At 41.0% G+C, this 18,198-nt stretch overlaps 1 protein-coding gene across 1 annotated transcript in view; it reads left to right on the plus strand.

The window, feature by feature from the left end:
• Positions 1-18,198, plus strand: part of LOC109888697 (protein arginine N-methyltransferase 8-B) — a 39,740-nt gene that overhangs the window by 13,590 nt on the left and 7,952 nt on the right. Inside the window, exons 5-8 of the mRNA XM_031822988.1 lie at positions 4,873-5,015; positions 5,300-5,387; positions 6,857-6,972; positions 15,149-15,299. Of these exons, the coding sequence (XP_031678848.1) occupies positions 4,873-5,015; positions 5,300-5,387; positions 6,857-6,972; positions 15,149-15,299 (498 nt within the window). The remainder of the gene's footprint in view (positions 1-4,872; positions 5,016-5,299; positions 5,388-6,856; positions 6,973-15,148; positions 15,300-18,198) is intronic.

Raw genomic sequence — 18,198 nt, forward strand, 5'->3', positions numbered from 1 at the left:
TTCCTTTCCTGGAGAAACTGTATTCAATAACTTCCATTAGGAGGACAAAAGCGATTGTCGCCAACTCATTTCTGCCAGAGTGAGATTCATTTTCTTTAACCTCCAGCTGAGCTGGTTTACATGAGAACACTAAGGGCTGGCTCTACATAGGGAAATGTGGCACTGGGATACCATAATATGGTATATGACGTAATGAGCGCTCACCACTAAAAGTGTGTCTGAGATCTTTTGTGTTCGTATGTGACAAAATGGCGTCACGGCCCAATGATAGAGTGACACATCGGTAACACTTTACCTAAAGGGGGTATACATAAGACATTCATAACATCTTTATGAAACCAGTCATAACACCTTCGCGTGTGGCAGTATCATTCATTATAATGTGGTGCTTACTGTATGTGTAGACAGGGTGCATAATGACTGGAAAGGGGACTTCAAATGTGAGGAAAAAAAAATCTAATTTCAAGAAGAGGTAAATGTTTGCGGCTAAAACAATATTCCCAGTGCAATATGGTGCAGTACATTTGAACTTCATTTTGTTTGTCTCACAGGATTTTTGCTTCAGAGCCCAGTCTTCAAGTCATCATTGTAGCCAAAAGTCTGATTTGATCTGAATGACAGAAATAGCTTGTTGTGAAAAGAGAATAGAGATGTTTCATCTCTGTGCTGTAGCCAGGGTCACATAGTTTACCGTTATACACTAAACTCCTTGCCATTATTGCGTTACACAATTTTGGTCTCTACCAGACATCAAATACACTGAGAAAGTCAAAGCGTACCCAAAAGCACTTCAGCCCAACTTGAACAAAAAGGGGACTTGATAATCCCGAAAAAGCTTTCCTAACCACAGGGTACTTCAACAGGTGACTATGCCAGCAGCATACCGCCCTGTATCCCACGGATGGCTTGCCTCTGAAACAAAGTAGGGTAGGTCCTGGTCAGTCCCTGGATGGGAGACCAGATGCTGCTGTAAATGGTGTTGAAATTCCAATCCCAATACCCCAAGGCATTGATGGGAACATTGCCCTGTGTTGGGTGCCCTCTTTCGGATGGAATGTTAAACAGGTGTCCTGACTCTCTGTGGTCACAAGAAAATCCCCTGGTGCTTATCGTAAAAGTAAGGGTGTCATCCCCAGTGTCCTGGCTAAATTCCCAACCTGGCCACATTATCATCCCCCTCATTCGTAATTGGCATATATCACTCCTCACCTGATAGATAATGTGTAGTGAGCCTTCTGGTGCAAATTGGTTGCCATGCATCACACAAGTTGGTGCTACACATTGGAGGTGGATGAGGTGTGCTTCCCCCTTAATTTGCAAAGTGTTTGGGTGTCTCAAAATCGCTATACATGTCAAATCAATTAATTATCCCAGAAAAAAGAAAATGAGCTCTGCATAGATCTGTGTGTATTCAAACAGACAGGCTTGCATTTCAGTAAGAGGCTTTCATGAGAGAACAATAGAGTTGTTGCTTTGATCAGAGCTAACAAGGTTGAGTTTATGTCATTTGCAAGGACAAGCACACTTACTGTACGGATTCTTTCAGGTAAACGTGAAAAAAGACAGATGGTTCTTTTGCTGTTTGTCAACTGTTGCGATACATTTTGGACAGTGCGCTAGAGTTGTTTGTCTCGGTGTTAGAATGATTTGGGGTGTAGGGTTAGGGGTAGAGGGTAAGGGTCAGCTGGTATGATTAGAAGGTTTCGGGTAAAGGGTTAGAGCAGAGTTTCCTACACAGCTGATTCAAATGATCAAAGCTTAATGATTAGTTGATTATTTGAATCAGCTGTGTAGTGCTAGGACAACAAAAAAAACGGCACCCCCTGGGGTCCCGAGGACCGAGTTTAGAAAACCCTGGATTAGAGTTATGGTTGGTTCAATTCAGCCAATTCAGGAAGTAAACTGAAATTGCAATATCAATTCTAAATTTCCTCATTGCCAACAATGAGAAAAAAATCAGAATTGGAATTTCAGTGTACTTCCTACATTGAAATGGAGTTGGGTTAGGTTTAGGGTTAAGGTTTAGGGTTAAGGGTTAGGGTTTAGAAGAGACCGGTATAACTCCCCCTGCAGGAGCAATTCACATGGGTGTTCCTGCTGGCCCACTGACCTTCATGTCTTAAAATAGTGATGGACTGCCATTTCTCTTTGCTTATTTGAGCTGTTCTTGCCATAATATGGACTTGGTCTTTTACCAAATAGGGCTATCTTCTGTATACCTCCCTACCTTGTCACAACACAACTGATTGGCTGAAACGCATTAAGAAGGAAAAAAATTCCACAAATGAACTTTTAACAAGGCACACCTGTTAATTGAAATGCATTCCAGGTGACTACCTCATGATGCTGGTTGAGAGAATGTCAAGAGTGTACAAAGCTGTCATCAAGGCAAAGGGTGGCTACTTTGAAAAATCTCAAATATAACACTTTTTTGGTGACTACATGATTCCATATGTGTTATTTCGTTGTTTTGATGTCTTCACTATTATTCTACAATGCAGAAAATCATGAATGTGATGTGTGATAAATGGCACAAAAGGGTCATGACACCAAAAAAGTGTCAGTCAGTCAATCGGTCTTTCATATAGATGAGTTGTTGTGCAGTTTCCCTTACCTTGAACTCAAGCTGCAGCTGTGCTTTTCTGGCCTTGGCCTTCTCTTCCTCCTTTCTGGCTTCCTCCTGAGGCTTCTCCCTTCCCTTACTGGCACCTTCATTAAATAGTACCCACAAAACACAAGTCTCAACGTCAACAGTGAAGGGGCGACTCCGGGATGCTGGACTTCTAGGCAGAGATCCTCTGTCCAGTGTCTGTGTTTTTTTGCCCATCTTAATCTTTTATTTTTATTGGCCAGTCTGAGATATGGCTTTTTCTTTGCAACTCTGCCTAGAAGGCCAGCATCCTGGAGTCACCTCTTCACTGTTAATGTTGAAGCTGCCAGTTGAGGGCTTGTGACGCGTCTGTTTCTCAAACTAGACACTAATGTACTTGTCCTCTTGCTCAGTTGTGCACCGGGGCCTCCCACTCTACTTCTATTCTGGTTAAAGCCAGTTTGCACTGTTCTGTGAAGGGAGTAGTACACAGCGCTGTACGAGATATTCAGTTTCTTGGCAATTTTTCACATGGAATAGCCTTCATTTCTCAGAACAAGTATAGACTGACGAGTTTCAGAAGAAAGGTCTTTGTTTCTGGCCATTTTGAGCGTGTAATCAAACCCAAAAATGCTGATGCTCCAGATATTCAACTAGTCTAAAGAAGGCCAGTTTTATTTCTTCTTTAATCAGAACAACAGTTTTCAGATGTGCTAACATAATTGCAAAAGGGTTTTCTAATGATCAATTAGCCTTTTAAAATTATAAACTTGGATTAGCTAACACAACGTGCCATTGGAACACAGGAGTGATGGTTGCTGATAATGGGCCTCTGTACGCCTATGTAGATATTCCATAAAAAAATCTGCCGTTTCCAGCTATAATAATCATTTACAACATGTCTACACTGTATTTCTGACCAATTTGATGTTATTTTAATGGACCAAAAAATTGCTTTTCTTTCAAAAACAAAGACATTTCAAAGTGACCCCAAACTTTTGAACGGTAGTGTACTTAATGAGTATATACTGCATACTATATACTATTAGTTAACGTTTGTATACTGTAAATGAACGGTATCCTTTCAGTTGAGAGTACTAGCGCATGTCTACTGGAAGTTGATGCTGTTGCTATGCAATTTATGCTAGCTTGTTAGCGTAAGAAATTACCAGCTAGACATCTTACGACTTCATTAGCAATGTCCATTGAGAATGCACCACGACTATACCACTTAGCTAAGCTAAGAATGACGTGAATAATCAAATCAATAAATGTTTTCCTCCATCTGCATTTGACATTTCATTATTTGTGTCCATTCCTATGTTTAACCCCAAATGGCTCATCGGCACGCGATGCACTGTATGTGGCTCGAGACAGACATACCACACACAACTATGTAATAGTTCATATACTCGCAAGTTTGATGCATTAGTATCCACCTAACATTAGGGAGCTAGTTAATATACGTACATACAAGCATCTGCTGTAATGATATGCTATGCAGTTTAAGGCTAGTAGTGTAGCTAACAAATAATCAGCCAACATAACATGTAACATAATATATTTGAAAAGTAATTACTTTTTTATTTAATTGCTCAACATTTTCTTAACATTTGTAATAATTAGTTAAAGCAATTAATATTTACATTTTGTATTTACATTTGGACTTTCTTCAAATCTGCAAATGTTGCGAAGCCATGTCCATTTTCTTGAAGAATTGCATTATGGGCCCTAAAAGCACAGCAATAGTGTCCACTGCTTGTATATTTCGAAATTTGGCGAATTTAGTATGACATCTGGGAACTTTTGGCATGCTAACTATATCCATACTATGACCAATAGTACTCAATACATTTTTATAAGAACAGTCTAACTTTACACGCATAAAAACTGTGGATGGAAACGTGCTTAATGATTAGAATCTTTCTGTATGAATGTATCTTCCCAGCTAGCAAATCATTTTCCGAGAACCGTGTTTCTTACAGCTTGGGTAGAACATGTGGTTCTTTGCTTAGTTTGCATATAACCTTCCCACAACTTTCTGGATTAAAATAAAATAGAAATTGGTAATGTTCTAGGAATGTTCTCCAACTGGTTTGACATTGAGAATGGTCTGAAATTGTTCAGAACACTTTAAGAAAGTAAGTTGAGACCCCGACTGAGTTAGAAGCAGAGCTTAAGTGATTGTGTTCTGTGCTGTGGTGTTGACCTCCTATGTACTCTTCACATAGACCTAATATGATTGGCTCCATGGTAATGGTGTGTTATGGTATGTCTTGCAGTTATTACTATCTTCAGGGGCAAGGTGGAGGAGGTGGAGCTGCCAGTGGAGAAGGTTGACATCATCATCTCAGAGTGGATGGGCTACTGTCTCTTCTACGAGTCCATGCTCAATACTGTCATCTTTGCAAGGGACAAGTGGCTGGTAAGCATGTTTGTGTGTGTGTGTGTGTGTGTGTGTGTGTGTGTGTGTGTGTGTGTGTGTGTGTGTGTGTGTGTGTGTGTGTGTACATATGTGTGCGTGCACATGCATTAACCAGACATGCTAGCAGAACGAGCAACGCTCAAACCTCGTAGACTTAACCAGGGATGAAAACCATAACCTGGCTCGGCGTTTGGTTCTTCTCACATGCAGCACAGCTGATAAATGACATGTCTTGTGTGCAGGATTGATTGCAGGGTGTTTTTCCCTCCCCATATTTTACACAGAAACCTGGCGGTCTGATGTTTCCCGACCGTGCTGCACTGTATGTGGTGGCCATCGAGGACAGGCAGTACAAGGACTTCAAAATCCACTGTGAGTGTGTTTGTGTTGGTGTATGTTTAGTTGGCCCTGGGCCCTCACATAAGTCCTGCTGCCCGTAACTCGCTCTCTATTCCCAGGGCGGATCTTACCTGGCTTATGTTTCTGCTTCGCTAATAGACCGTGAATGTAGAACAACCATAGCAGCACATGCAAAAAAAAGACACATACACACACACACACAAACACACATACACACACACACACACACACATTAGTGTTGGTGCATTTGAACTTTTCAAAGGCATAAGTGGTGATTGATCTGATATTATAGGTCAACAAACCTCTCCATCTCTGTGCTAGCCCACACTAAAGCTCTCCTGGAGGATTTTGGTGGAATTGTTCATTTTCATTTCAGCACAGAGACCAGAGACAAGAGGCAAGAGGCATGGCAGCAGAACAGAGGACAAGAAGCAGAAGCAATACACACACCCACTCCACATACACACCGCCACAACTAGGGAATTACACACCATGAGACAGAGCTCCTTAGGCTTACAGAAACCCAGGCCACATGACTGAGCACTGAAGAGAAGTCCAGCTAGTGCTGTTTCGCTCTCTGCGTGTGCAGAGGGATGTTTTAGGGAAAGGAAAGCTTTGAGAAGAGATAGAAGACGATTGGGGCACATTGTCCATGTTGGTCCCAGTCTGGTTCCAACAAACAGATGCTTATACTGTAGATGCCTTTTGGGAAGGGATGTCATGCTGGATCACTTAGTGCTCTAAAATTATGTTCTGTCTTCATGAGAGAAGGGCTGTATTCATTAGGGCATATAATAGCAAAACATTTTGCAACAGAAAATGGAAATTAGCATTTCTTATTGGAGAAAATCAGATAGTGCCTCCCTGTTTCAGTCCATTTTCTTATGTTTAATGCTTAAGGAATATGACCTAGGACTAGACTACTTCAGTTTTAGGGCATGAGAATGCCCATCAACAGCTGAGGTGCGACCTGCTCATTATTCCTTCCTCCTCCTATCGTTAAACTTAAGTGGTTCCACTTTAATGGGACACAATAGAGATGCTTACACACACTATCCTATCTTAAAGATGCACTTCGGGATCTAAAATTATACAAACATTTGACAGTCCATCTTTAAGTACTGTGGCCATGCATAATATATGATCAGTTAGCCTGAGGATAAAATATATTAGGGAAGAGAAGGAGAATCTCTCTGTTTACTGCCATGCACTGCACTGCAGTGATGGTTAGCCGGCAAAGTGCAACAGAGTCTAAGGAAGCTGTCTACCCGACCCTATAGAAGGGCAATGAAATACTGTAAATCCGACCTAGAGAGGGACGAATACAATGTCTGTTTCTGAAATGGCCCTCAATTCCCTGTTTAGTCCACTACTTTTTTGCCATATCGGATAGACACAATGGATTCCTCCCTCTCTAGGGAGGACTTATGTAATATCCCTTCTTCCACAAAGGTGTTCCATAATGAGCTGTGTTTCCACAGGGTGGGAGAATGTGTATGGCTTTGACATGACCTGCATCCGTAACGTGGCCATGAAGGAGCCCCTGGTGGACATAGTGGACCCCAAACATGTGGTCACCAACTCTTGCCTGATCAAGGTCAGATATGTCTTCACTTCACGCTTCACGTGTGTGTGTGTGTGTGTGTGTGTGTGTGTGTGTGTGTGTGTGTGTGTGTGTGTGTGTGTGTGTGTGTGTGTGTGTGTGTGTGTGTGTGTGTGTGTGTGTGTGTGTGTGTGTGTGTGTGTGTATAGTGGCAAGAAAAAGTATGTGAACCCTTTGGAATTACCTGGATTTCTGCATAAATGAGTCCTAAAATTTCATCTGATCTTCATCTTAGTCACATCGATAGACAAACAAAGTGTGCTTAAACTAATAACACACAAACTATTGTATTTTTCTTGTCTATGTTGAATACATCATTTAAACATTCATAGTGTAGGTTGGAAAAAGTCTCTTCTGCTGTTGCTCTCCTCTGCTGTCACCCGGCATCCGGCGAACTGTTGTGCAGTCCTGAACAGAACTACAGAGCTCACTCTGCTTCCACCCGGCATCCGGCGAACTGTCGTGCAGTCCTGAACAGAACTACAGAGCTCATTCTGCTACCACCCGGCATCTGGCGTACTGTCGTGCAGTCCTGAACAGAACTACAGAGCTCACTCTGCTTCCACCCGGCATCCGGCGTACTGTCGTGCAGTCCTGAACAGAACTACAGAGCTCACACTGCTTCCACCCGGCATCCGGCGTACTGTTGTGCAGTCCTGAACAGAACTACAGAGCTCACACTGCTTCCACCCGGCATCCGGCGTACTGTTGTGCAGTCCTGAACAGAACTACAGAGCTCACACTGCTTCCACTCGCTCTGGAAGATGTTACCTTGAAGATAGGCTATCCAGTGTAGTCGATGGTTCTCAGTTGTGATGAGAGTAGTAGAATACGTTGGTTTGAAGAGTAGTAGAATGGTCCCACTTAAATTCTCTTTTCTAGATACTTTACTTATGACAGCTAATCAGCCATACCAGTGATTGTTCGGGAGTTGACGTTATTGTCTCTACCTCGTGTTGAGATTTCAGAGTTCAAACCATTTTGGACGTGATTTGCAGCTAAAACGTCTCTCTGGTCTGATATGTTCATTCTTAACCCACCGTTTTATGCAGTTAATTCAAAAGTGGCGGTTCGTGAGGCTCAAACGCTCTCTGACCTCACTCAAGGGGTGGTGACTACTCACTTGTACAAAGTTATAGAAACAATTTCCTCTTATAGTTTCTAAGATCACATCCCTCTCTTAAAAAAAAACACTTTAATAATTTTTCAATTTTCATACACAATGTAAAGGATGGAGACTTCGTACATATAGTGTATTTACTTTTCAAGTTACAGTATCTCCTTAATAACATTTTGAATGACATCACAAAATAACAACCGAAATTACATTATTATTATTTTCGTCGCCTCTGAACATTCCCCAGTATTCGCTTTAAAATGTGTTAGTTTCGGCGGGGAAACGTCTGTAGAAAAAAGGCACATTCTTGTGGGAATTTGGAGAGGGAGATAGCTTAAAAGTTCTAATCCTTGATTTACAACAGGGTGTGAACTGTCAACCCCCCACCCTCCCCACGAAGGAGAGGGGTCATCCACTGCAAAGCTGATCCGACCCATCTGGATCCTCACAGGACAGTCATGACACTGTCTATAGACACTATAATATGCATATATATATACAGTAACAGTCAAACGTTTGGACACATCTACAGTTGAAGTCGGAAGTTTACATACAGATTAGCCAAATACATTTAAACTCAGTTTTCACAATTCCTGACATTTAATCCTCGTAAAAATTCCCTGTCATAGGTCAGTTAGGAACACCACTTTATTTTAAGAATGTGAAATGTCAGAATAATAGTAGAGAGAATTATTTATTTCAGCTTTTATTTCTTTCATCACATTCCCAGTGGGTCAGAAGTTTACATACACAATTAGTATTTGGTAGCATTGCCTTTAAATTGTTTAACTTGGGTCAAACATTTCGATAGGCTTCCACAAGCTTCCCACAATAAGTTGGGTGAATTTTGGCCCATTCCTCCTGACAGAGCTGGTGTAACTGAGTCAGGTTTGTAGGCAGCTTCTTGCTCGCACACACTTTTTCAGTTCTGCCTACAAAGTTTCTATAGGATTGAGATCAGGGCTTTGTGGTGGCCACTCCAATACCTTGACTTTGTTGTCCTTAAGCCATTTTGCCACATCTTTGGAAGTATGCTTGGGGTCATTGTCCATTTAAAAGACCCATTTGCGACCAAGCTTTAACTTCCTGACTGATGTCTTGAGATGTTGCTTCAATATATCCACATAATTTTACATCCTCATGATGCTATCTATATTGTGAAGTGCACCAGTCCCTCCTGCAGCAAAGTACCCCCACAACATGATGCTGCCACCCCCGTGCTTCACGGTTGGGATGGTGTTCGTCAGCTTGCAAGCTTCTCCCTTTTTTCTCCAAACATAACAATGGTCATTATGGCCAAAAAGTTACATTTTTGTTTCATCAGACCAGAGGACATTTCTCCAAAAAGTATGATCTTTGTCCCCATGTGCAGTTGCAAACCGTAGTCTGGCTTTTTTATGGCGGTTTTGGAGCAGTGGCTTCTTCCTTGCTGGTTTCAGGTTATGTCGATATAGGACTCATTTTACTGTGTATAAAGATACTTTTGTACCTGTTTCCTCCAGCATCTTCACAAGGTCCTTTGCTGTTGTTCTGGGATTGATTTGCACTTTTCTCACCGAAGTACGTTCATCTCTAGGAGACAGAACGCGTCTCCTTCCTGAGAGGTATGATGGCTGCATGGTCACATGGTGTTTATACTTGCGTGCTATTGTTTGTACAGATGAACGTGGTACCTTCAGGCGTTTAGAAATTGCTCTGAGTTAGAAGGTAAGCCTTGAAATACATTCACAGGTACACCTCCAATTGACTCAAATTATGTCAATTAGCCTATCAGAAGCTTCTATAGCCATGACATCATTTTCTGGAATTTTCCAAGCTGTTTAAAGGTAGAGTCAACTTAGTGTATGTAAACTTCTGACCCACTGAAATTAAAGACACAGTGAATTATATGTTAAATAATCTGTCTATTAACAATAGTTGGAAAAATTACTTGTGTCATGCACAAAGTAGATGTCCTAACTGACTTGCCAAAACTATAGTATGTTAACAAGAAATTTGGTTGAAAAACGAGTTTTAATGACTCCAACCTAAGTGTATGTAAACTTCCGAATTCAACTGTACTCATTCAAGGGTTTTTCTTTATTTTTAATATATTCTACATTGTATAATAATAGTGAAGACATCAAAACTATGAAATAACACATATATAATCATGTAGTAAGCAAAAAAGTGTTTAACTAATCAAAATATATTTAGATTTGAGATTCTTCAAAGTAGCCTTGATGACAGCTTTGCACATTCTTGGCATTCTCTCAACCAGCTTCATGAGGAATGCTTTTCCAACAGTCTTGAAGGAGTTCCCACATATGCTGAGCACATGTTGGCTGCTTTTCCTTCGCTCTGCGGTCCAACTCATCTCAAACTATCTCAATTGGGTTGAGGTCGGGTGGTTGTGGAGGCCAGGTCATCTGATGCAGCACTCCATCTCTCTCTTTCTTGGACAAATAGCCCTTACACAGCCTCGAGTTGTGTGTTGGGTCATTGTCCTGTTGAAAAACAAATGATAGTCCTACTAAGCGCAAATCAGATGGGATGGCGTATCGCTGCAGTAGCCATGCTGGTAAAGTGTGGCTTGAATTCTAAATAAATCACAGACAGTGTCACCAGCAAAGCACCCACACACCATCACGTCTCTTCCTCCATGCTTCATTTTGGGAACCACACATGCGAAGATAATCCGTTCACCTGCTCTGCAGCTCACAAAGACACGGCGGTTGGAACTAAAAATCTCAAATTTGGACTCATTAGACCAAAGAACAGATTTCCAACAGTCTAATGTCCATTGCTTGTATGTTTTGGCCCAAGCAAGTCTCTTCTTCTTATTGGTGTCCTTTAGTAGTGGTTTATTTGCAGCAATTCAACCATGAAGGCCTGATTCATGTAGTCTCCTCTGAACAGTTGATGTTGAGCTGTGTCTATTACTTGAACTCTGTGAAGCATTTATTTGGGCTGCAATCTGAGGTGCAGTTAACTCTAATGAACTTATCTTCTGCAGCAGAAGCCAGTTTCACCATAGAGAGAGAGCCAGTTTCACCATAGCTCTTGATGGTTTTTGTGACTGCATTTGAAGAAACTTTCAAGTTTTTAAAATGTTCTGGATTGAATGACCTTCATGTCTTAAAGTAACATTTCTCTTTACTTATTTGAGCTGTTTTTTGTGACTGCACTTGAAGAAAGATTGACTGACCTTTATGTCTTAAAGTAATGATGCACTGTCGCTTATTTGAGCTGTTCTTGTCATAATATGGACTTAGTCATTTACCAAATAGGGCTATCTTCTGCATACCAACCCTACATTGTCACAACACAACAGATTGGCTGAAACACATTACGAAGGAAAGAAATTCCACAAATGAACTTTTAACAAGACACACCTGTTAATCTGCACATCTGCACATCTACCATTCCAGTGTTTAAATTGCTATATTGTAATTACTTCGCCACCATGGCCTATTTATTGCCTTAACTCCCTTATCTTACCTCATTTGCACTCACTGTATATAGACTTTTTGTTTTCTTTTGTTCTACTGTATTATTGACTATGTTTTGTTTATTCCATGTGTAACTCTGTGTTGTTGTATGTATCGAATTGCTATGCTTTATCTTGGCCAGGTCGCAGTTGCAAATGAGAACTTCTCAACTAGCCTAACTAGTTAAATAAAGGTGAAATAAAAAAATTACATGCATTCCAGGTGACTACCTAATGAAGCAGGTTGAGAGAATGCCAGGTGTGTGCAAAGCTGTCATCAAGGCAAAGGATGGCTACTTAAAGAATCTCAAATATAAAATAATTTGGCTTTGTTTAACACTTTTTTGGTTACTACACGATTCTATATGTGTTTTTTCATAGTTTTGATGTCCTCACTATTATTCTACAATGTAGAAAATAGTAAAAATAAAACCCCCTTGAATGAGTAGGTGTGTTCAAACATTTGACTGGAATTGTATTTATATTCCGGACTGACATGGTTCGTTCTGATATTTTTGTATTTGTGTGTATTGTTAGATATTACTGCACTGTTGGAGCTCGCAACATAAGCATTTTACTGCACCTGCGATAACATCTACAAAATTTGTGTACCCGACAAATGAAATGTGATTTGATTTGTATATGTGGGTAGGATTTGTTGAGGCCCTGCAGTAATTAAAGCCTACAGTTTAATCAGAAAGCACTGACTCAGCGTTGTCTCTGGGCTCATGCAGAGTGGGATTTACATAACCAGTGTTACTGTTATTTTTATTATGGGCCACCAGCCGAGATCTACCCCTCAGAATAAATAAAAGAACATGACTTTAAAAACATAAGCTCATTCAACATTAACCTATTAAAAAACATTCTGTATCAATGAGGTTTGTGCAGTAGGCTACAGGCTGAATACATTATAATTGTATATTGGCTACACTTGAATTGCCCTGACAATGTTATTAACCTCACACCATTTTAAAAGTATATTTCAATACGTGATGTACTGGTAATATATCATGTGTTGTATTACTTCTTGTGAGGCATAAATTGAAATCATTAGCGTATTTTTTTATTTTACTGGTGACTGATGGTGCCTATATGTGATGGTCAGTCTCAGCGGATGGAAAGTGGGAGGGAGATGGAGTGTGTGTGAGAGTGAGAAGCCCCTTAAATTGAAATTGAAAGAGAGCAGCTGATAGGCTGCCTCTCACCGTCCCTCAGCTCTTCATCCCTCCTCTGACTGACCACAAAAGGACACCGTCTTCCATCTGATGGCGAAGTTCGAGGAACACTTTATTTCTGACTCATGCACAAATTCATGTTGTTACTCGTATGACCAGGGAACGTGAAATCCTCCTCGATATTGGAAAGACACATGTCGCTAATAACAACGCAAGTCTATCGATACACTTTGTAACGCGAGTGGATGGGGAGCGCGTTTTATATCTTATAAAAGTGTTGAATAAAGTGACAGTGTTGAATACAATCTTAAACATGAAGTCAATCATAAAAACAGCAGATATTGCTGTACTCGTTGACAGTCTCTAGTTATGGTTTTTAAAGTTTCGAAATCAAATCTCACACGTTAGAGTCGACTATCAACTTCGCTGTGGGCTCGTGGAAGCTGCAGACAAAGTGATTTGATCTCATTGGTCAGCCGTAGACTATTTGCACTTGATTTGCTCTCCGGGCCCGCCGGGTAGGCGGAGTTTGTACCTTCAGACATTAAATGGTTGAAAATGGGAACACTTCGAGTACCTGGCTCGCAGGGCAGCTGAATCAAGTACAAATCAAATAAAAAATGGTTTTTGTTTGGTGATTGACTGACTAGGAAAGCCATGGAGATCGCGATCGAACGGTTGGTGATCACTGGGTTAAAGGGACAGTAAACAATCCACATACCAATCACAATTCAGAGTTGTATGACCTCAGCTGTAACTAGACAATATGTTACCGTAACGTGATCCTTTCACATGCTGGCCATCCTTCACTTCTAGGTACAGGGATTGTTCCATGCATGATGCTATGCATCTATTCCCATGTCTAGACCGCTAATTGTGTAGTTTGTCCGAGGTGCCCTTCTTATCTCGTTTATTGATTGGACTGTTCTGCCCTTTTCTCAGTTCAGATGTTACATAACTAAAATGTGTTTCTACTGTTCTAAAGCCATTAGACTGTAATAAGAGGAAGCAGGGAAATAATATTTGAAACAGTCAGTGTTTTATATTAAAGATTTTGACACTGGTGCCTTATTTGTCCTTCGCGCCTGTAAAATGAAAGCCCTTTGAAAATAACAACCCACTCACAAGCTGTTGCATGTCTTCTAAATGGATTACAGGATGAATCGTGTCATTAATCTTGTACACAGACAGTGTGCAAAAAGGAGTTTAGGCTGTTAAAAAGATGAAATGAGTGCCTCATGTTCAGAACTTTACCTTTACTGTGAGTGAGATAGAAAGAGCTGAATTGAATTGTTGTCCTGCACTATAAAAATATGACTTTCAGGAATTTGTGATGCATGACCAAAATATACCGTTTTTACTCTTATGGAAGCTGGGATTTGTTGGCGAAAAATAGAAGGGGAGCTTGACTTTGTATTGCGCACTTTTGTTGTTTGTTTTTTTACTGCTGATCGCGCGATACATAAAAGTTATTTTTCCACTGCAACTATGTGGGTCTCACCAGAACAGAGAGCTGTGTTCCACTACCATATGCTCTCCTCTCTCCCACTGCAGAATCACGAGGCATCAGATACCCTGTTAAAATGTGGGATATGAACCAGGGGAGGTCTATAAAGGAGCAGGACACCAGTACAACAGTACCCTGACAATAGTTACTGCCTTGGTTCTCCGGCCAAATGACCCCATCTTCTCCTCGTTCTCCCCCCTATAGTGGGGTTTCCTTGGCTGGTCCCTCTGGGGGGAGGGGGTACTGGGGTTTGGTTTCAGCTGCGTGAACCTTGAACCCAAAGGGAGAGGTTGGAGCAGAGTAGCAGAAAGCAGAGGCTTCATCCTTGACAGAGAGAACAAGGGACTCGGGGATAATACAGGACACAGTGCTCAGAGGCACCGCCACATAGATCATATGACACGCATATAAGACCTGCACCTGGACACACTCACACCTCTCATCTCCTTACAATACTTACTGTAAGACTTGACCAGCCTCCCATGGCACACTGCTTAATGGCCACCCACAGAGGAAGAGTTAGGCCTACAGATGTAGAATCTTAATTTGACCTGTATTTTCACAGCAAAACAAATCCTGCAGCAACATGATTTTGCTTGATCAGTGGTTAGGCTATTAGCTGGTCCAAATGAGGGTACATGAAAAGTGGAAGACTGTTAATATAACTGTGTGTTTAGTATGGGTTTTCAGTGAATTTATGTAAGTCACAAAATTCTCAGCAACAAAAGAGTGATAAAAATATAATCCTACATCTGTACATGTACAATGGAGAAACCACTGTGCTGCCAGTGAATGGTGTGAATAGAACCCCAATCACTATGGATTCTGTATGTGATTAGCATTAACAATGCTAGATGTAGATGTAACAGAGCAGTGTGGTTATTCTCTCTCTTCAACAGGAGGTGGACATCTACACAGTGAAGACTGAGGACTTGTCCTTCACTTCAGCCTTCTGCCTTCAGATCCAGAGGAACGACTACATCCATGCCCTGGTCACCTACTTCAACATTGAGTTCACCAAGTGTCACAAGAAAACTGGCTTCTCCACCGGTACGTCCTCAACTCTCTTTCTCTTCTCAGTCTTGTTCTCTCTCTCTCTCTCTCTGATTTTTCACACAGGCTTATATAATATATTATGAACTGGGTGCTTCGATCCCTGAACGCTGATTGGTTGAAAGCCGTGGTATATCAGACCGTATACCATGGGTATGACACATTTTTTTTTAATGCTCTAATTACGTTGGTAACCAGTTTATAATAGCAATAAGGCACCTCAGGGGTTTGTGCTATATGGCCAATATACTACGGCTAAGGGCTGTATCCAGGCACTCCGCGTTGCGTCGTACATAAGAACAGCCATTAGCCGTGGTATATTGGCCATATACCACAACCCCCTGAGGTGCCTTATTGCTTAAGTATACTATGGTATAAATACTATAGTATTTACTGTACTGCTTTTGCTGATTTTACTGTAGTATTCATTGTAGTGTTTTTGCAGACTAGAGTCAGCAAAAACACTACAGTGAATACTGTAGTTTTACTGTAGTATACTTAATTTTTTATTTTTTTTTTACAGTTAACTATAGTAGAAATACTATAGTAAAAGAACTGTAGTAAATACTATAGTAATTAATGTAGTGTTGTTGTGGATTATAGTATACTGTAGTATTTACTGTAGAGTCTTTGTTTAATTATCTTTGACATAGAAGTGGAGTCTTTCTCCTTGAGGAAATGTACTGGAGAAATACTAAAATACAAATTGTTCACAACTTGTAGGTAGGTCATTCTGGGGTCTGAATGGATAGTTCAGCACTCCACTATTTTCTATAACCTATATGGAACACAATATGATCTATACTTGGCATGTATGTTTCTCACTTATGGGTGGCACAAATTGAGAAATGGGGAAGGGCAATGGGCAGGGTACTGTATATGCAAATTAAATACTGGAGTATTTACAATAGTTAAACTGTAGTGTTTTTGCGGACTGTTGTGTTTTTATGGACATTACGGTAGTATTTCCAGTAATGTATTTACAGTGTTTTTACAGTAGTATTTACAGTGTTTTTTTGTGTGAATAATGCTGTAGTTTTTACTATAGTATTCTACAACATTCTATAGTAAATACTATACATGATCAAGGGATACTACAGTGTGTAGTGCATTATTCTACAGTATACAATAGAATTATATAGTAAGTATTGTAGTATTTTTTTCACGAGGGAGGCCAAGCTCCCTGGCATCCAGGACCTATATACTAGGCGGTGCCAGAGGAAAGCCCCAAAAATGGTCAAAGACTCCAGTCGCCCAAGTCATAGACTATTCTCTCTGCTACCGCATGGCACGCGGTACCAGAGTGCCAAACCTAGGACCAAAAGGCTCCTTAACAGCTTTTACCCCACAAATACCCCCTCCCCTAACCCAAATCAAATCAAATCAAATGTATTTATATAGCCCTTCGTACATCAGCTGATATCTCAAAGTGCTGTACAGAAACCCAGCCTAAAACCCCAAACAGCAAGCAATGCAGGTGTAGGAGCACGGTGGCTAGGAAAAACTAGAGAGGAACCAGGCTATGAGGGGTGGCAAGTCCTCTTCTGGCTGTGCCTGGTGAAGATTATAACAGAACATGGCCAAGATGTTCAAATGTTCATAAATGACCAGCATGGTCAAATTATAATAGGTCTGGGACAGGTAGCACGTTCGGTGAACAGGTCAGGATTCCATAGCCGCAGGCAGAACAGTTGAAAGCACGGCCAGGTGGACTGGGGACAGCAAGGAGTCTGCTGACTGCTGAACAAGGACTCATAAGACTGCTGTACAATTAATCAAATGGCCACCCGGACTATTACATTGACACCCCCTTTGTTTTTACACTACTGATACTCACTGTTTATTATCTATCTACCTACATGTACAAATGACCTCGACTAACCTGTACCTCCGGACATTGACTCGGTACCCCGTGTATATAACCTCGTTATTGTTATTTTGTTGTGTTACTTTTTTATAATTTTTTCCTTTAGTTTATTTGGTAAATATTTTCTCAACTCTTTCTTGAACTGCACTGTTGGTTAAGGGCTTGTAAGTAAGCATTTCACAGTAAGGTCTACTACACCTGTTGTATTCGGCGCACGTGACAAATAAAGTTTGATTTGTTTTGATTCATTAGCACTCTTTGTACTGTAGTACTAGCATCTCTCCAGTTCACTGTGTCGTTATCAGACCAGCTCTTGACAGACCCAGGGTTTCATCCTTTTAATTGGCAGCAGCAGCAGCAGATTACAGGCTAGGAGAGTCCTGTTGCTCCCTGCCCACCATCCTCCCATCCTCCCTGTGGGTTCCATCCCGATCTGTATTCACAGACAAAGACCCTCCTTTAATGAGCTCTTTGATGAGTCAGAAAGGCCTGGAGTACAACAGCAAACACTGATACCACTGGAAATTAGAAGACCTTTGAGTCCCCAGTTGATTTGCATGATCCAGAGAAGTTGTGTGATGAGCTGAGTTCATTCGGCAATAATCGTGTTTGGGTTTGTCAGTGAGCGACCTCTAGTGGTGGTATGACATAATCACTCCTCTGTGATTATATGCATAATCACTCCTCTGTAATTATATGCATAATGTCTACTGTAGTTCGCCTTCATCAGAGTTTGTGATGCAAATAGAAGACTTTAAACTGTGATTTTCTGTGGCTTGCATTATGCAGAGGCAGTGGCTAGATGACCATGTGTTGTCACTCTTAAAAGTGGACAATGTCTTACTTTTGACCTCCAATCATATACAGCTCTTCCAGCTCTTCTTATATTGATTTGAGCCTGTCCATCAAACCAAATCCCCTGAGCCAATGCTAAACCTGGCTAGCCTCACTCAACCTCTGATACACATCTAAATGCGCACATGGAGGCCTAAGTCCTCTATGGCCATTGATTTCCTATATTCTCCTGTA

Source organism: Oncorhynchus kisutch, linkage group LG4, assembly GCF_002021735.2.
Source record: "Oncorhynchus kisutch isolate 150728-3 linkage group LG4, Okis_V2, whole genome shotgun sequence".
Taxonomy (NCBI): Eukaryota; Metazoa; Chordata; class Actinopteri; order Salmoniformes; family Salmonidae; genus Oncorhynchus; species Oncorhynchus kisutch.